The sequence below is a fragment of the Antrostomus carolinensis genome, unplaced genomic scaffold, assembly GCF_000700745.2.
Source record: "Antrostomus carolinensis isolate BGI_N321 unplaced genomic scaffold, ASM70074v2 scaffold14790, whole genome shotgun sequence".
Classification (NCBI taxonomy): domain Eukaryota; kingdom Metazoa; phylum Chordata; class Aves; order Caprimulgiformes; family Caprimulgidae; genus Antrostomus; species Antrostomus carolinensis.
This window is the reverse complement of record NW_010290639.1, coordinates 49-20,648: the sequence shown is the minus strand read 5'-3', so window position 1 is coordinate 20,648 and position 20,600 is coordinate 49. Positions and strand designations below refer to the sequence as shown.

Below are 20,600 nucleotides of genomic sequence, written 5' to 3'. Positions count from 1 at the left end.
TGGAACACCTAGGGTGGTCGCTGCTGGGTCCCACACCCTCACAGCTGCCATCAGAGCAGAGCTGGGTTTGTTCACACTGACCAGGCTCCAGAGCCGTTCAGCATCTTTCCCCACTGAACCCTCAAAAAAAAAAAAAAGAGAGATGTGCAATAACAACATCCCAACTTGTTTGTGCCATGAAAGGAGCTGGAAAGAATGTACCGAACCACATGACAAGCGAGGACATCAGGGCTGCACAGAGAATAGAAAGACCTCATTTTTAATTATTTCTGAACAAAGTTGGCTCACTAAAGTATTTCCCATTGTACTGCTGAACTTTTCTTCTCATCACACAGCAGCGAAACGCAGGCTCCTCGGCTGCTGCAAGTGAACTCAAATCAAGCCTGTGTTAGGGATCACTTCATTCCCTATTAAAAGCAGACTACTCATCTATCACCAGCGTTTCAGACTTTTCTGCAGCATCCAGGCACTTCTTTGTCACTGGAGATGTTTTTATCATAAGAATCTTCAGAAGGAAGGATGTCCTACTGTCCTTACAGAAAGAGACTGGGGGTTAAGTGCTTAAAGATACCTTCTCCCCACTACTCCAGGCACAAATGATCACAAAAAGGCCACTAGAGAGAAGAGGCTTGAAGCATTGAGGCCTCTGAAGCCCCAGACTGGTGCTTCAATCACAGCAAGAGGGGATTTAAGGGCCAGCATCCACCCAAGAGGCACAAATTGTACCTCCATAGACACAGCAAAGTTCAACCTAAGTGCTAACAGCAGGGTCACAACTGCAACGGGTATAAAATGAAGAATTATTACTGGAGAAAAGGTTCTTATCTTTATATCCTGTTAAATCAGACTGTAAATTCCTCAGAGCACGGACTTTATGGTTTGATTGTTGGTAAAATATCTTGCATAGTCTTGGTCTGGACTAAAGTAAAACACAAGGAGGGCTTCAGTTCCTCGAGTTTCATTATAAGATCAGAGTCCAAAGATTCACCAAAATGTATTGCATTCCAGAGTTTTGAGGATTTAGAGAAAAGTCAGAAGTGACTCATGTATAACTGACGTCTTCCTGAGCCTGCAGAGAGCCTGAAACAATACATCTAAGAGATGCAGACTGCCCCATTCACTTTTTCTTCAAAATCTGTTGTTTCCTCAAGTAGGAATTTGGGCAGCCCACAAGAAAAAATCCACATCATACAGCTAAAGACACCAGAAGGCCACGTAGGCCTGTGCCTGGGGCAGTCTTGCATTATTTAATTAAATAGCAATTTAGCATTTTGCATTGAAATGTCTTTTAGCTAATGAGCAACTTCCCAAAGAGCAATACCGGCTCCATCCTTGTCACTGCTTCCCTTGTTGTCCAAGACACAAATCTCATTGACTTCAGAGTGCACAAGCTCAAACTCTTGCTGTGTTGGTAGATGACACCTTTCAAAAAGCATGAGCTAGACCCTCCTCCTCACAGGTAACCTTATAGAACAGCTTTGCTGCAAGTCATGCTGCTTTTTTTGCAGAATGTAAATATTCAAGTTCTTGTTTTCCCTGTGGGAATCCTATAGCAACCCAAAGGTGATTTCTGAGGACTACTGCTTTGCCTCCGTGCAACCCTTTACTACTAAACCTCTTGCAGAAGCTCTGAACTCTGGTGAGCCTTCTGCAGCTTCAGGCTCCATGTTCAACAGCTGCCTGTATCAATTCCTTCCCTGCAGGTAGTTGTTCTTGAAGCAGGGATGAGAGAAACAAACTTGGACCTGCACTTCAGTTGCTACCTGGTGCAGATGTGTTTGCAACTGGCTGCCAAACTCTTGACCTGGAGTAGCTGCTACTTTGAATTAAAAACACTCTTCAATGACTTTAAGGTGGCAAGGCCCAAAAGACCTTGCCATTTATTAATAACCTGCATCACAAATGACTACTTAAGTTGGAAATACAACTATCACAGCATCAACATCATCATTCCAGTCCATTCATAGAATCACAGAACATTGTGAGTTGGAAGGGACCCACCAGGATCATGGAGTCCAACTCCTGTCCCTGCACAGGACAATCCCAACATTCACACCATGTCCCTGAGGGCCTTGGCCAAATGCTGCTGGAATCTTGTCAGGCTTGGTGCCATGAGCACCTCCCTGGGGAGCCTGTTCCAGTGCTCCACCACCCTCTGCCTCAAGAACCTTTTCCTCATGGCCAACCTCACCCTCCCCTGCCACATCTTCCTGCCATGTCCTCTGCTCCTGGCATTCGTTGGTGGCCAGAGAGAAGAGATCAGCGCCTGCCCCTCCTCTTCCCCTTGGGAGGAAGTTCTAGACCACAATGAGGTCTCCTCTCAGTCTCCTCTTCTCCAGGCTGAACAAACCAAGTGACTTCAGCCTCTCCTCATCCTCTAAACCCTTCACCAATTTTGTGGTCATCCTCTGGACACTCTCTAGTAGCTTTATATCCTATAGCTAGTAGCTATATATTCCAAAATGCTAATGAATGGTGCTTAGGCTTAATTATTGTTCTTCTCTGAGTCTAACTACAGTTACATACCTCTGTCTAGTTCTTATCTTCTCCACAGTGTGGTTTGGACAGTTAATTGCCTATTGGGAAAGTAACAAGGTATTAGGTAGTACTGTGAAATGTGGCCTCAATACATGACAGAAAAAAAGGATCAGGCTGGAAAAGAACTGCCGAGATCTGCCCACCAGGAGAGACAAAACTAGCACAGCTCACCCTGTGGGTTACACACAGAACCACGACTGCAAACAGAAAACCATCTAAACATGTTTGTCCAAACAAAACCAGCCAGGGACTGCACATAGTGCTGAGAGCAAAGCAAGCAAGTGGAACACAGCTACATATCACATACCATGTAAATCTATCTGCACTGAAACTTCCCATGTTAAGAAAGAAAACGAGGTAGAGGATGAAATTCCTACAAACTTGACCAGAAAAGGCTTGTTCAATCTCTAACGCGACAGGGGAAGTTTGAGATGCTGGAAGTTTTCATTGGCAGAGTAACTGCTAAGGTCACCTGGCCATCTTCACCAAAGCAAACAGTATTATTACAAGAATCAAAAAGAACATCAAATGATCATGTTACTTAATTTGCCATCATTTGGAAGGGGAAGGCAGTGATGTATAATTTTGTTTTTGTTTTGTTTTTGCTTTTCTTTCCTCTGCTTTCTAAGCTCATGATGTAATGAGTATGTTTAAGTAGTAACATAACCCCTGACTCTTACCCTTGAAGTGCACAGCTACCGAAACAAGGCACAGAGATAGTGCTTATGTTTTAATTCAGACTAAGACTGAAAATAAATTTGAGCTCGAGAAAAAGAGAGCATTTTAGAGGACAGCACTATTTTTTTTCAGAAACCTTTCCTTTGCTGACCTTACAAGAAGGTGAAGCAACGCTTTCCTTGAGCCCCTCAGTATAGAGTACATGATAATGATGAGAACTTTTTATTTAATACTGTACAAAATGTCTGACCTTTCAGGCATAATAATGTGCTTAAAATACATTTAACAGTACCCTCTGGCTAAAAAAAGTTTCCAACTCATACTTAAAAAAAATATCCATTTAGATGCTTACTTTGACTATGTGCCCAGCATCAATGGCAAAAGTGCTTCTGTTTCGAAAGGATGGTTCAGCCAAAATTCAACTTGTTTTTCAGGAATAGGAAACCAAAGAGGGGGGGAAAAAAAAAAAAAAGTAATAAAAACCATACCAATAAATGATAATTTTCCTTTACACTGTAAGTGAATGTTCACATTGGTCCAAATCTTACTGATCACTTGATAGCACTTTCATAATGAAAAGCTGCCAGTGCTGCTGTCTAACCCTCATCACTGCCTGATGTTGTGGGTGCAGGAAAACCACACTGGTGGTGACAAAGGCACAGCAGGAACACACTTGGCTCCCATCTCCAGCAACTTTTCAAACAACTCCATACCAGACAAGGCACCCACAAGTTTTGACCATGGTCTGTTTGCTTTTCATTTCTACTACGATGATTAATATTAATGTAATTTCATGGAGGCAATGGAATCACACCAAATTATAAGAAACAAGACAATCAGGAAAAAAAATCTATTTTATAATTACCTGCATCTGTGGAAAGGTAATTTTATAATTACCTGCATCCTCTCTGGGGAGATCTTATAGCAGCCTTCCAATACCTGAAGGGGCTACAAGAAACCTGGGGAAGGACTTTTCATAAGGGCAGTTAATGACAAAACAAGGGGAAATGGGTTTAAGCTGAAAAAGGGGAGGTTTAGATTAGATATTAGGAAGAAGTTCTTCACTGTGAGGGTGGTCAGACACTGGAACAGGTTGCCCAGAGAAGCTGTGGCTGCTCCTCCCTGGAAGTGTTCAAGGCCAGGCTGGATGAGGCTTTGAGCAACCTGGTCTAGTGGAAGGTGTCCCTGCTGATGGCAGGGGGGGTGGGACTGGATGAGCTTTAAGGTCCCTTCCAACCCAAATCATTCTATGATCTCTAGCAGGAGGAAGAGGATCACATCTGAGCCAAACTGTTTCAGTGTCATCCTACAATTAACAATTGCAATGCTGTTTCTATGAAAAGACACCTAAAGTGTTTTGGGGAAAAGCAGAGGAAAAATCTGGTCTTCACTGAAAAGCATTTATTTTATAATTACCTGCATCCATGGAAAAAGACACCTGAAGTGTTTTGGGGAAAAGCAGAGGAGAAAAATAACTTTTCACTGTCCTCTGCCAGATTGAAATAAGAAATAAAAGGTTTACAATGAGCTGAATTAGCAAAACAAAGCTGAGAAAGGGACACCATCTCTTCCACTTGATGTTAATAGCTATTACTAGAACTCAGTGGCTGAGCCAGTGTTTCCACAGCCTTTCTTCAAGAAGGCAATCTCCTCCCAGCTTTTTTTATGACAAATATGCTGAAAACTCCCAACAAGCAAAACCCATTCTTTTAGTAAACAGAATTGTAACCCTTAAGACAGATTTTCTGCAGCTGGCTTTTAAGCTCACAAGTATAAAATCTGCAGGTACAACCTTTAGATGACAGAACATAACCACCTCGCTACATGTGGTTGAACACAGCTACCAAGGGGCAGGTTTTTGATCCAGGCCTAACAAAATGTACACACCGAACAGCAAATCAACCTCCAGCCAATGAAAAACCAAATACAAGGAGTGTGGGCACTCTGTGGATAACCATTTAGAGAAACAGCCCCTGTTTTCTGTCTTGACAAATACACTTTGCACGTACAACTGCAGGAATAAGGCAGGCAAGTCAGTTGTGAGATGTGTGCCTCGTTTGTTTGAAGAGTTGGCTTTGCACTTTGTTGTTTAGCCCGCACAAATCGGAGGATATGGGCTGCATCAAGAGAAGCGTGGCCAGCAGGTCGAGGGAGGGGATTTTCCCCCTCTACTCTGCTCTTGTAAGGCCCCACCTGGAATACTGCATCCAGTTCTGGAGCCTCCATCACAAGAGAGACCTGGAGCAGCGAGAATGAGTCCAGAGGAGGCCACCAGGATGATCCAAGGGCTGGAGCAGCTCTGCTGTGAGGACAGGCTGAGACAGTTGGGGCTGTTCAGCCTGGAGAAGAGAAGGCTCCGGGGAGATCTTATAGTGGCCTCCCAGTACCTGAAGGGGCTACAAGAAAGCTGAGGAAGGACTTTTCATAAGGGCAGTTAATGACAGAACAAGGGGAAATGAGTTTAAACTGAAAGAGGGGAGGTTTAGATGAGATATTAAGAAGAAGTTCTTCACTGTGAGGGTGGTCAGACACTGGCACAGGTTGCCCAAGGAAGTTGTGGCTGCTCCTCCCTGCAAGTGTTTAAGGCCAGGCTGGATGAGGCTTTGAGCAACCTGGTCTCGTGGAAGGTGTCCCTGCTGATGGCAGGGGGGGTGGAACTGGATGAGCTTTAAGGTCCCTCCCAATCCAAACCATTCTATGATTCTATGATCCTTGAAAACTTAGGTTGGCTTCTCACAGAAAAAACAATGAAGACGTGCCTATTTTTTTTTCTTTATTCATATTCATTTCTGACTATTGATTTCTACTTGCCCTTTGTTTCTCTGATTCTTGGCCAGCTCAACTCGCAAAGTATTACCCCCGAGGCTCAAGCCTTTCAAAGAGGATACAGCACACTCTGCGGTTGCTTTATCCTTGTAATCGAGAAAAGCCCTGTGCTGTGCTCCTTGCCAATTCAGTCGTAAAGGAGTTGCATGGAATTCCCTTAAAGCACATTTCAGCTCACTCACTCTTATGCTGGGAGCAATGTTCCCCACATACACGGTAGTAATCACGTCAGATCCCTCTAATCTGGGATTTAAAGAATCATTTTCAACATAATGTTGTCTTATTTGAGCTGAGCCCGTTGCAGTCTGCGGTCTTGTATTTTCAGCCATCGCCTTCTCATTTAACGCTGCTGGTGTGTTGGTATCTGCCAAGTCTGAATGTTCATCTCTCAGGGTAACAGCCTTGCCAGTCTGCTTCTCTCTGTATCGAAGACTCTTTAGGATGGGGATTTTTTCCAGCATCTCATAGTTGACCTAAAAAGGAGGAAGACAGATACAATTATGAGATTTCTCTCCTTCCAGAAAAAGAAGACCATCGGGATCCATTTGTGCCATAAAAAGAGAGGAACCTTATTATATTGCTACCATTCAGAGTGCCAGAGCATTCAAAATGTTACTAATTGCTGGCCTGATTCTGAAGTTGCTCCCTAAATACACACTGCAGGACAAAAATAAACATGAGTTACTCTTTAAGCAAGCAGCACAATGTGGATCCAGCAGGAAAAGCAAAACCAAAGTCAGAACTATTCGATTTTGACATTTATTTATCAGAGTGTTTTCAGATTTGCATTCTCATTGTTATCCCTTCGTATTTGCTTTGATTGAGGGGCCTGTGCTCCTGCTCTGGCAGAATCTGACATGCCTACAGTTCATCGGACCATCAGGCACTTTCATTCTGCAGACCTCCTTGTGCTCTTTCCCCCCCAAAACAGGATATCCCGTAGGCTGGGTCATGCAACGGGGAGAGACGATGGTGTTAAGTTTGCAGCTGGGGAACGTGCCTTGTAGCTGGGCTCCGATGAGTGTGGGCCCAGCTGGAGGCACGTTCTCTGGTTGTGGCACATCACCACAGCCCTCCCTCTTGTCATCTGACCTCACACACCACCCTGCAGCTACTCATCAGATCCCACATCGCTCTGTTGGGTTGGATCAACAGAACGGAAAAGCGCCCGGACACGACATACTTCAAAACTGTGAACCCTCCATCCCTTCCACTCATCCATCCCCAGTTCATAAGCAGCTTTTCTGGAAGGGCTCTTCCTCTCAACAGCTGAACTCTATCCATCTCAGGCATGAGATGCCCCAGGCTGCACTCAGTGACTGGCAGGAAACGCAGTGGTTCCCCAGCTCATGTGGTCTAGCCCTTGGCTTACAGACTGCACTTGGAAAGAGGAATAATTTGTACTTGGCTGCTGGACAAGCAGAACATCCATCAACACAAGTTCCAATTCTTAAATTTAGGGAGCAAAATAGAGCCTAGGGAAGTGATGGCTGAGCTAGCAGAGACCCAAGCTAATAGCCCACACAGTGTGAGCAAGCCACTCTAGCAGGGTATGGCACCCAAGCTTATGAGCCACTACTTCTCAGCAGGCTGTACTGGACTAGCACCAGCACATCCTGGCTAGAATGTGCCTGCAGATCGCCCAGCTCAGATCTCTCTCATCCCAGAGCCCCTGAATTCCTGGTTCTACAGTTACAGAGCAAATTTGGATCTGGCTGCATCACATAAAGTCTAAAATTTGCAGATCTCTAGGGAAAGCAGCCCAGCTCTGAAGTGACTTGAGTGAAATCAAAGACAGGGTGGGGGCAACGTTAGACTTGGGTAACAGGAAAACCAGTCAACAAACATCTCTTAAACCTTCCCTGGGCTCATCTTCAAAAAGAAGCAAGTTTTATTTCAGGCTGAAACGAAATAAAAATATGATTTACATAAATCCTGTGTCCTAGCTCTATCTTGTTAATATAACATCAAACAGCAAAATAGGCCTAACCAGTATAGGCAGAGGCCACCTCCATTCTGTCACACCACAGACCCAGAGTCAAGGTGTTTGGTGTCAGGCCCTTTAAACAAGCAAACTTTATGACTGAGAATGATTTCTGAACTGATCTGGCAGCCAGTGCAGAGATGCAAGGACTTCCTCTGGGGCTCTGGGAACCTCTGTACTCCAAAAGGTACATGCCATTTTCAAATTTTGAAGAGTTATTGCTCTGTGGATTCTTGGACTGATTCGTTTTTCTCAGCCAAGAATTCAGAGTGCTGTGTTTGACAGCAAACCCCCTTTCCCTGGGTGATACAACATCAAACCAATGGTTAAAGCCATCTTACTTTGTTTTTACTGGCCAGCAATTAGGAACATTTGTTGTCCTCTGTCAAATTTCTATGTGAAATGTAAGCTCTATGCTAATTAAACTAAACAGGAAAAACATTTTTCTATTCTCATGCAACTAATCACTCCTGGGCCCAAAGCACAACCTCAACCTCTTACCAAGTGTACATACAGTTCCTTTCACCCTGACATTAAACTCAGTTCCCAAGGCATGGCCTGGGTGTTTAGTTAGAAAAATCAATGCTATCAAGGACAAGTCCTTACTACTTTATAGATTAAGGGAATCAAAGACACGGGCACTGAGAGGATGATCTCTAGAGCTCCCAGGCTTTCAAGGACAAATTGAGGAGAGAAGTTAAGATAATCCAGGGGCCAGCATACTATCTAAGAGACTTCAACTAGCCAGGCTTCAAGATGGCCTCTCCTCTCACTGGAGTGACCAGAAGTTTCTGGCATCTGACTGGAGCTCTTGGAGCTACCATTTCAGACTCCCTGCAAGCTCAGGAAGATGGAGTTACAACAGCACATACAGCTTCTGAAGGGCTATGAACCGTTGTTTTCTCTAAAAGCTGAAGCTCTGATCAAACACCACCATGAAGTGAACCCATCATTACCTTAAATTCAGCCCTGTGCAGATACAACACTAAGTAGCCTTTACAGTATCAAAGCAACAAAGGCAATTGACTTGGCACTTGGATTTTTTCGTAATACAAAACATTCTATAGAAAAACCTACATTAGACAAGTTCTGACACTGTCAACTGCCATCCTTCTGTCACAGAAGAGAGACAGAGGATTTACCTTAGAGGCTGTTTTCCCTGGGGTCTAGGAGAATCTTTCAGCTGCATCAAACCTTCTAAATCCTTCCCCATTTTTCTCCACTTTTATATCAAAGAAAGGTAGAAACTCAGTTTGGGATTTGAGAGTTTCAATTCAACAAACCAATTCACGACCTTTTTTTGGGGTGCAGAGGGTGAGAACCAAAAGGGCAAAGAGGGCAGTGGGTGGCAGAGAAGAGGAAAAAAGCTTGCTCTGCTCTATTGCAAAAGAGCAAACAAAAGAACTCTGTGGTAGTACAATGTGTTGCTAATTACCATCATGCAAAAAGTTTCTTTTGTCTTGTGAGCTGTGGAGGACTGCAATGATTTATTTCCACATGGAGAAAGGCCAAAGATATTCCTCCTCTCTTTCAAACAAGCTGCACGTTTCTTGGTCCTATGCCGACTGGTCACTCCTCCCTAAGCCTTGCCTACTGCTTTAGGCTAAGCCAGGATGCAGGGGACTTGGGTTCTACCCCAAGTCTGGTTGATCTAGTTATGAGGACCTGTGCAAACCCAGTGGCAGAAGCTTCTTCCCTTGCTCCCCCAATCCCTATAAAGTCAAGGCCAAACCATTTATTGATGTTTGTAAACTTTGTATTGAGTGTTGGGATTTAGCTAAATGATTGGCTTTGGCAGTGAAGCCAGCTGAAGAAGTTTCCTATTATCCCTTGACCACCAATTCCCAGACCAGTTCCATACTTCAACCCTCTGGGGTTGGCCAACAGAAGTGCTTGTGGGTCTGCACTATAAACTCAGTAACTGAAGTGATTCAGGTTAAAAATAACTCCACCAAAGGCAATTAATCATTTAACAATCCTGCCTACTCCCTGCCATAGCTGGGAGAGCCTTGGGGAAAGAGGACAGCAGGGTGGATGAATTCTTCTGGCACACAATTACCAGGCTATGGGAAAAGAGCTGAGAAGGGAAACGTGGCCCCTTTCTGACAGGAACCTGAAGAAAACAGTCTTGGATGTTGACTGCCAATGCAAATCTCCCAGCACTTAACCCTGAGCATCCACTCTTATAACACCTGGTTTGGTCCCAAAACAACGTAGTGGCAGATGGACTTCTGCAATGTCTCTGCTGGAACATCAGGGCTCTCTTCAACCTCTGTTATTCTAGAGCAGTGAACGTAGCCACTTTCAATATTTTGCTGGGAAAAATGAAAGATGTGTTTGTCCTCTGATAGAATGAGTAATGCTGACTCCTGATACAGTGCAGGCCAAGACAAACACCACTTGGATTTGCCTGGCAGCAGAGGCAGTGCAGTTCTGATGTACGACAGATGAGGGAAGGACAGCTCTAGGTCAGAGAGCAGGCTAGGTCTGCTATTCTGCTTCACACAGCTACCCATCTGCACACACCAACTGACAGAAGAACATGTGGCTCAAGATGGTGGACCATGTGGTTCAAGAAGCAGACAGATGATGTTGCCCTGCCCTGTTGTGAACAAGACCAAACAATCTTTAGCACAGCAGATCCACCAGCCCTTCCAAGTATTGAGGAAAGTAGGCAGAAGGTGTTTGAAAGATTCATCTTTACTTATCCTGAGAAGTGTCTGACCCAAGACTCTTCATAAAGGCCTTCAAGACAGAGCCCACTTCTCGTATTGTCTCCTTAATTAGTTGCTTGTTTCAAGGAGCACTGAGCTCACGGGGGTTTAAAGCACAGACAAAGCCAAGACAGCTAGGACGGGCCAGCAGAGTCGAACATTTTATCATTCATTTGCACAAAATGTCCAAATATGTGCACACAATCCGAGGGCATATTTCTGGGAGCTGGCAGCCCGTGAAGTCTGCTAGTGTCCCTCAGGAGAAACTTATGCAACCCACATTTGGAATCCATCAGCAAAAACTGATTTCACGGACTCTGCAGCAAAGGTCAGATTCGCAAAGGTGTTGAGATGTTTAACCATGTGTGGAAGGGTGCCCTGCTCATGCTGTCCCTCCAAAAACCAAAACAAAACCTTGGCTAAACTAACAGCACTTTACTTCTGATGGCAACGTTGTGCCCCTGATAAAGATTTTGCCAGCTTCAACCTATGAATTTTTGGAGCTTTAAAACATCATTTTACTTTATAAATATTCTATCAAAGACCCAAATCAAAAGCTGTTTGTTGTCAGATAGTTTCCATCTCTGCCACTGTGAACTAAACTCTTTCAACATTATATCCAGGGATTCCCCCTGGTTCATTTCATTTTGGGGAAAAAAAATCTTTTCCCACTTCTATAAACCTCTCAGTAAAAGAATGATTAAAGAAACAGAAGGGGAAATGCTTGCTAGAAGCTAGTGATTTTTCCACCAACTACTCTCATTTCCCTCTTCATGACCCCAAATATTTTAATTGGTCTGTATCTTTTCAATTTAAAATAAGCACGGCACAAATAACCTCGTAACTGTGACAAATATAATAGACAGTGTCACAGATAAAGATCACAGCTACCCATACAAAATACTAAATGAGAAAGTAAGTCGTTTCATGAATTTAGAGTTCCCAGAAACAATGGGTTAGATTTTCAAGACAGATGAAGCCAAATAATTCTCCACTGGCATCCAAATAAAGTTTTCCAGAGTGCTCAGCTCTTAGTAGCTCTGAGCACGTACTAGTTTCTCAAAACCCTGAATTCAGATGCAGAAAACTTACCCATATACACACTCCAGTGCTGCCTTTGGATTTAGAAATGTTTTTAGAGCGCCTAGCACCGATACTGATAATGCTTCCTTGGTATTAATAATAACGTAGCTTTTATACTTCCTTGTAAGTCTTTAAATTAGCATTTCCCTGACCAAAAAAAAAAACCCCAAAAACCCACAAGTAATTCACATCTTCCTGTTTGGAAAAACCTGCTACCTCAACAGCTCAGCTGAAAATTCTGCACTGAGAAGAACTGAAAGGAGGCAACTGAGGGCAAAATCATGCCAATTACCCCACGAAGTGATTCACCTGCTCGCAGAGGAACACCTCTTTACCCCATATCTAACACAATACTTCCTTCCTACATAGCACACAAAACCCAAAAACACCCCAAGGAAGTGCAGGACCCCTTTGCACATAGAAATCTAGCCTGGAGATGTGCATTTTGTTTGCTACATAAGCACCTTCTTACCTCTTTGAGCTGAAAACAGAGGGTATGTATTAAAGGCTATTTATCCTAACAGCTTCAGGAAAGCACCACCTTCACAACAATGCTTAGCTGTAATCCCATGTTTGCAAACACCTTTAATTTCAGCTCTTAAATCATTGTCTTGGCTTGATCCAGCCATGCTCCTGAAGGATGAACTTTTTTAAGAAACTTACTTTACGCATCCCACATCTGAACAATAAAGTTAAGCTACTTTCTGTTGACAAAACACCATATTTAGAAGTGGGTTATTTACTTACTCACTACTTTTTGGTTCATTTAGTTTTGCTCTGAGGAACAGGAATGCACTAGTAAAGCCAGGATTTGAAGGAGAGAAGAATGTAGAGAAAAGGATGAGAAAAGGATGTAGAAGTAGCCAGGAAAAGTCAAAGGACAAACACTTAAATAGCCCGTATCAAATCCTGCATTTTTAACACCCTGTTGATTAACCAGACCTCCCACTGCCAAGACCCCCTGTGCAAGAGTTGATCATACAGTTACCACAACAAACATATACAAATCATTTTGTTCACTGTGAAAGAATAATGCTAATTTATTTCTTCTTCATATAGACATGACACTTGGTTCTTATCCCAAAACAGAGATGTAATGATTTTTTTCCTGCTCTGGATAATATTCTTATCTAATCAACTTATGCTCTGAAGAACAGCCAAAAGCAGTTTTAGGTGTTAAATTGACATTCAAATATTCAAATAAAGGCTCAATCATGTAATGTGCTCCATTCTCAGTGAAAGCTGTAGAAAATTCAGCAAGAGTTGTGTTTTTCAGACAACACTTCTAATGTAGAGTTGTGGTAGATACTTCCTTAGCTTGTGAGACATATATTATAATACTGATCTTGATTTTTTTTTCTCTAAAAAGGAAAGAAATGCATCAAATTTGATACATTGCTTGGGACTGAAGAAGTGGCAAGAGGTTCACGAAAATTCAACAGCCCCTACAACAGACTGTTCTCCAGACCTCTGAAAAATGTTGCTGCTAAAGGGAATCAGACAGGAAAAAAAACCAAGAAAAATGTGTTAGCAAGGCCACTTACTGAGACTGAAGTCTGACACTAAGAGTGTGATCAAAAGTATGTTGGCAAGACGGATTAAGCACAAGGGGTAGACCTACAAAACAATTACATTCAATAATTTCCTAAAAAAATTAGGATTCAAAAATAATTCAAATGGAAAAAATGCACTAGTACAGACAGAGCTTTTATTTATTTATTTATAACCTCAAATCCTCAACCACAGGCAGAGTAAAATACTCTCCCACCATAGGAATAAAAATAGTACTAGCTAGAATTGTTTGTTGTAGATACATTACCTTAACAAGTTTAACTCTTTTTGCTGGTTGGCAAGTGCTTAACAAACAACTCTTGATTTCCCTAGAAATATTCACTAGTCATTCCTCAGTGGTTTCTGCAAGACATGGGTAGACTATTCCTCATTTCAGTGTTCCTACTGTTACTCAATCATGCAGGACTGAATGTGTTCCCTAACTGGATGATTTCAGGAATGAAAATCTAATGACAAAGAAAAAGTTTTCCCAGCATGAAATTCCAGTAAAACAATTCACTAAATGTTTTTTCTGAAACAATTTGTGAAACTACTAAAGTTTCTGACAATGTTAGGGGAGGTGGGGAAGCCAAACCCATAAAACAGTATTTACCAATAAATAGTGATTCCTGATTTAAAGCACTATAAAGACACTATTATTCCACCTGAAAATGAGCTCCAGCCACAAATTCATCTATCCTTTGCAAGTTAATACTTTAAATTCATTAAGTAAACAGCAATGTACCAGCCAGCAGGTCATGTTTTCTGTTCGCAACCAGAGCAGCATATATTCCACCCATTCCACACGGCCTAATGCCAGAAAGATCTCTTCAGCTTCAATAATATATTCCTCCTTTTCATTTTCTCACCATTACCACTTAAAAAAATGCTGAACACAGATGCTGTTGTTTTGTTTCATCTGACAAACACCTTCCAAGTATTTCTAATACAATAGATTTGTTTCTATGTAAAAATGGGGGACTTACAACAGAATGTCAGTACCAGTGAGCTACCACGAGCAGAGGTAACTTGCCTTATGCCATATTATCCCCTGAGGTTTTGGTCGTTTGCAATTAGTCTTGATAGTTCTTGTTGGAGTGAGAATATAATCCACAGTTAAATCGTGATCATCAAGAAGCTCTTCTGCTATGTCAACCACCTACAAAAAAACCCAAGAGATTTGGTAAATAGTTAAAACTAAATTTGCTAAAATTGTACGTCCTTCCTGATGTCTCACAACATATGAAAATCTGTCAATGATGGTGGAAACAAAGTAAAGATGCTACACCAACATCATTCCAAGTCTCTTCTACAGACATACCATCCAGTATCACACTGTTCTGACTCATTACTTCAGACTGGGTATTTTAACTCACCTGACAGTCATGCACAACAGTAATTACAGGTGTATCCTCCTGCACCGCACCCATTGACACCATCATTGCATATTCCATGTCTGCATAACCTTCCCCTTTTCCAATTCTCCAGCCTAAAACACACAAAAGCAAAGAGTGATAGTAAACACAGAAACAGGAGAGTGGAAAGGCTGGTAGCTGTCAGTGGCATGCAATTAAACTAAGCAGTCTGCAACAGATAAACCAAGAACAGAGTTCTGACTTGGGAAAAATTCAGATCAGCATCTTTCACAGAATGCAGCTTTCCTTGTAATCAGCATTGAAATGAAAATAAAACATTAGTTTCAATCAACTCCTAAAGGAATCCCAGGAGTTTCCCATTCAGAATAAACCAAATTTAGTCCAGTTCAGTTAACACAGAAGCCTGTATACCCATTGTAACTAGAAACCTCTAATCATGTCAGGTGGGTAAAGAAGAGTCTGGGTCATGCACAAAGAGCATGTTATTTTTAGGAAATGGATAAAGTCAGTGGAAAAATTTTCACTACCAGCAGGTCTTCAAAATACTAGAAAATACAAAATCTGATCCCCAAATAGGTACTGAATCAGCAGCTGTAACACGTGTCCTTTCACACACCCTGTAAGAGCAGAGCAGGTGCTCTGAACAGGGAGTCCTCCAATGCTTTTAAAAGAGAAAAAAAATAATAATAAAAAATTGTTTGCCTGAATAGTTCTACTGAAGGCCACAACACTGTCCTGCAAGCTCTAAACCACACTGCTGTCTGTTCACTAAGTCCTGGCAGCATCCTTGTAAAGCAGGCATTGATCCCTCCGCTGGGATCAGTGACTTGTCACACAGAGGAGACAGAACTCAAGACTGCAATTCAGTTCCAAAGATATGTTAGGATCTGCCAAAAGGAACGTGTAGTATAGCCTACATGGTGAATAGAGACTTCAAACCCTCCTCCTGAAAAGCTTACAAGAATTTCTCTTACCTTTTTCAGAGACAGCCACTGATCCTACAACAACCAGGTCCACTCGTGCTTTTGCATCAAGACCTACAGGCACACTGTATTCTTTTATACCCTGCAAGGAAAACATAATTTTCAGTTCACAGAATGCAGAGTCTTCCAACCAGTGAGGTAGAAATACAGAATATTTTTATAAATCCAAGTAACTCTCCATGTTTCAAAGTGTTTCTTCCATGTATAGCCAAGCTGTACATGTCTGGAAAGTTATCCTCTAGGGAATCCTAGAATACATTCCCTACTAGAGTGACAAGAATTTTGGCACACTTCAAGGAGAGCTAAGGGAGGTGGGCACTTTTCTAAGCAAGGTTACTTATTTAGGATCAAAAATGTGTATTTTGAAAACCCTTTACTGGACATCTATTTCTAAAAATGAAGGCAAATGACACTTCCTACCCTACTATTAACTTAAATTTATAAAATGTAAATTCATGCCCACGAGGAATATCAGAGCATTACAAGTTCTTAAATTAATTCTCACAAATTTAATTTAGATACAGACAGCTACAGTGTAAAGATGTTAAACTGCTTGCTAAAAAACAGGACAGACAGTAATGAACAGAAAACCACACAGTTTCTGACAAGTGGAAATAAAAACCTTACATAGCCCTGTCATCCTTTTTTTTTTGCCTCTACTCTCTCCCTCTCACTCCTCTTCAGGCTCCTCTCTAAAGAACACATCCTAACAAAATTCTACCCAGAGCTGCAGAAATTAAAAATGGTGTTTACTTGGGCTTTCAAATATCAGAGGTTTAAAACTTTTAGGAAGTTATCTTCTGATTCATTCACTCTTCATACATATGTACAGTGCAAGATAAATCCTCCTCACACCAGTTCAACTTTGTGCTAAGTTAATCCTCCTAATAAAAAGCCAAATATTTTCTGTGTAGAGCACAAAAAAATAAAAGATCAGTAATTTGTGGCTGACTAACAGGAATAATGCTCATTATCCACTTTGCAGCAGTGTGTTAAGAATTGTTTGCACTGTGCTTTGTAAATATAAACTGCTAATAGCATTTATGCCTGGTTGAGGGGAAAAACAGACACATGGTGGTTAAGATCACAGATCAGATATGAGGCCTGAAGCAGGTCAAGAGAAAGGTCTCTTTCAAAAGTGCTCTTCAACCCTGAAAAGCTTAATTAGTTAATGACTTTAATAGAAGTTCCAACAAAGAAAGTCGCTACTAATTACCATCCATTTACAACCCTCAGTTGCACACAGGATTACTGCAGAACTTTACTGCCTTCAACAGGAGATAAAGAAGGAAATAAAACCTATATAGCTGGACTGTTCATTTTGTACAAGTTACATTTTCCTATCAAATAAAGACACATATAAAATAACATGGGTTTCTCTGCCAAATGACTGTAGCTGTACAGTATGAGACTTTAACACGAGAGGGCAGCAACATACCACACTTCAAAAAATTGAAAGCATTTTGGTGCCTCAGTTGATGCAATTGACAGAATTAATGTTTCTTTAGACTTAGGGTCTGAAAGAACAGATCTTTCCTATTTAGTAACACCTAGTTATACCTAAACACCTAATTATACAAAATTATTTCCTATTTAGTCACACCTAATTATACGAAAACTGTAAATACTAATACATTCCTTACAGGGATCACTAGTTTAAAACTACAGAGGAATATAGGAGTACTATTTATTACAAGCCTGAAGATCTAAGTCACCTATGCAAGTTGCCCATAATGTTCCAAAAAGCATTCATAAAATATCAATACCATTCTGTTAATAGAATAGAGCAAAAAGAGTAAATTTCCTCTTTATTTAAGTACCAACAACAAAAAAATATTAATGGTGGATATGTACACAAAACCAGGAATAAAACACTAGCAGAACAATATTTCAGGTAGCATCTGGTTTTCCAACTTCTAGCTGGACTATCAGAACACAACACTCTTCTACAAGTTAATTCAAACCTCCTGCATTTTTAATTCCTACTTGAGATGTAGCACATATTCGCAGGATCTCCTTAGTTGCACCTGAAGGTGGAACAATCTTATTGAACAGCCCAGTTCTCAGACGTGGTGTGGGAACCAACAAAGTCTTCCTTGCCTGTGTAAGGAAAGAAGTTCTCACATTAAAAGGAGGTGGGCCACTAAAGAATTATTTTTACTGTCCCATAGGTCTCCATCTTCATCCCTGGAAGTGTTTGTGGCCAGGCTGGATGAGGCTTTGAGCGACCTGGTCTAGTGGAAGGTGTCCCTGCTGATGGCAGGGGGGTTGGAACTGGGTGAGCTTTAAGGTCCCTTCCAACCCAAACCATTCTATGATTCTATGTGGTCAACCATCTTATTTACTACAGAGCAATTAGCATTGTTGATTGCACAGTGCTTGCAGATGAAATCCCTCCGGTACAGCAAATTCCAGGCAATTTTTATTTAAGAAATAGAGAGCAAAACTATTGGACCTATTGATCTAAAGTGCATGTCCACAAACGAGCTACACATACAAGCTAACGAATGTGCACAGGTCTGAGGTAAATCTGTCACACATTCATCTTATGATAAACATCAAGGCAATTTTGAGGCAAGGCCATCTTCCATGTTTCGGGGAATAAGAAGAATACAATCACAGGATCACAGAATGTCAGGGATTGGAAGGGACCTCGAAAGATCATCCAGTCCAATCCTCCCGCCGGAGCAGGAACTTAAATGAGATCCCACAGGAAGGTGTCCAGGTGGGTCTTGAATGTCTCCAGAGAAGGAGACTTGACAACCTCCCTGGGCAGCCTGCCCCAGTGCTCTGTTACTCTCACTGTAAAGAAGTTCCTTCTGAAATTTAAGCAGAACCTCCTGTGTTCCAGCTCACACCCATTGCTCCTTGTCTTATCATTGGGCATCACTGAGAAGAGCCTGGCTCTATTCTCATGACAAATGACAGTGAAACAGCTATACCTCCACAGAAACATATTAATTTCCCCAAACTCTACCTGCACCTTCGCCATTTATCAAAAAGGCAAAGACATCCTTATGTGAGGAACCTCATGAGGCTTAGGACTGGTAAAAGTTCCCACCAGAGAAGTGGCAGGGATTGACCGTGAGATGCTGCCAAGCACTGCACCGCTGTCCCACTCTCCTCCTCAGGGTGCAAAGGTGCCATTACCTGCAGCGCAGCTAGCCGAACACCTTCTAGAGGTTTGTCAGGATCCACTTTAATCTCATGTGCTCTGTTGAAGACATCCAGCTCTTTAATAGAGCAGCAAGCCTGGTGAGACCCCTGCATGAAGAAAGGAATCAAGAGAGAAGAGAAGACATTGACTTACTTCCAGCGTTAGGAAGCGAGCGTTCTTCTGGGGAGCATCGGGATTTATTTTTACAGTATTGGCAGCTTTGAATTCCTGTAAACCCAGGAGCCTTGTCGCAGCATGGGAGGCACCCTGTTTTCAGAAGATACCAGTGCATCACCGAGGAGTTCAGAGCAGAGATGGGCAAATTATAATCTTTCATTCTATAGAGAGGCTGATTTCCCCAGATTTTAAGTAAGAGGGACATACTGCTACTTCTGCAATGTTTTCTATGGGAAGCTCTCACAGATGCTGAGCGCTCGACTAATATCTTGTAGGATTCAAAAAAAGAGGGGATCTGGGTACAGTCACTTTGCCTGACTTCACCCTCATCCACACTCAACTGAAAGCTGGAGACCAATTTTCCTTTTTAGTCCATAAATTGATTCCTTCGAACACAAGTCATAATAGTCATAGGCTCTTTATATAAAGACTTTCTGGACAAGGCTGTCCCTTTATAGAGACTATACTGAACTCAGAAGACTCGCTTCTTAATGAAGGTGCTCAAGCTTAGCAGAGCACACACTCCTCTTGTAATTTAAGCTGATATCCCCTCGCTTAAGGGTGTGATAGTCTCAGCCTTTCCTGAACCTGCTTCCAAACTAAGTCAGAATGCTTCTGCCAGTCCCTTGAGCAAAAGCAGAGCCCATTTCCTAGTGCTGCTCATGGGCTAAAATACCCAACACACATCCCCACAATGCTATTTTGGTCATTATTTCCTCAATACGTGGCAGATACGTGGCTGCACATCTTGAGCTTGGGTGAAAATAGGCAGACAGTAAAGCCTGAGTAACTCAATACTTAAAAGCCCTCTTATTTCTTCCTCCCCACCATCAAACAAGACACATAATGAAGCTGAAGAAGGAGGAAAGGCTCTCCCACCACTGTCAGCACTTACACTTTGACAGCAGTAACTTGGCCACTACCCACACTTTAGCAGCACTGTGCATGTTTCTAGGCTAAGCCCTACAAGATGGGTGAACAGCTTTCCATTCCAATGGACTTACTGAAGACCTTGGGGAGCAAAATCCAGTTCCGAGTACCTCAGTTTCCCCATCCATAAACACATTTATCTCATTTACAAAGTGGTTTTGTATCCGCTGATTAAAACATGACACGCAGCTGCCACATCTTGTGAGATGCAAATACCTGCGGTTCTTTACTGGCTATAAACAGAATCATAGGATGGTTTGGGGTGGAAGGGACATTTAAAAGTCATCTAGTCCAACCCCCCTGCCATCAGCAGGGACATCTTCACTAGAGCAGGTTGCTCAGAGCCCCATCAAGCCTGACCTTGAATATCTCCAGGGATGGGGCCTCCACCACCTATTCCAATGATCCACAACCTCAATATTGAAGAACTTTTCCCTAAAATCCAACCTAAATCTCCCCTTTTCTAGTTTAAAACCATCACCCCTCATCCTATTGCTCCATGCCTGTGTGAACAGTTCTTCTCCAGCTTTCCTGTAGGCACCTTGCAGGTACTGGAAGGTTGTTATAAGGTTCCCTTGGAGCTTTTGGCGTTTTGCGTTGTGT

At 42.2% G+C, this 20,600-nt stretch overlaps 1 protein-coding gene across 1 annotated transcript; it reads right to left on the bottom strand.

The window, feature by feature from the left end:
* Positions 1 to 5,919: 5,919 nt before the first annotated feature.
* Positions 5,920 to 20,014, bottom strand: MTHFSD (methenyltetrahydrofolate synthetase domain containing). Its single transcript, XM_029086493.1, has 7 exons — positions 19,963 to 20,014; positions 18,884 to 19,038; positions 17,720 to 17,833; positions 15,725 to 15,815; positions 14,751 to 14,863; positions 14,408 to 14,533; positions 5,920 to 6,515 (listed from the first exon to the last, which is right to left on the bottom strand). The coding sequence occupies exons 1-7, from the start codon at positions 20,012 to 20,014 to the stop codon at positions 6,000 to 6,002; spliced, it is 1,167 nt and encodes a 388-aa protein (XP_028942326.1). The 3' UTR covers positions 5,920 to 5,999.
* Between the last annotated feature and the right edge of the window lie 586 nt (positions 20,015 to 20,600).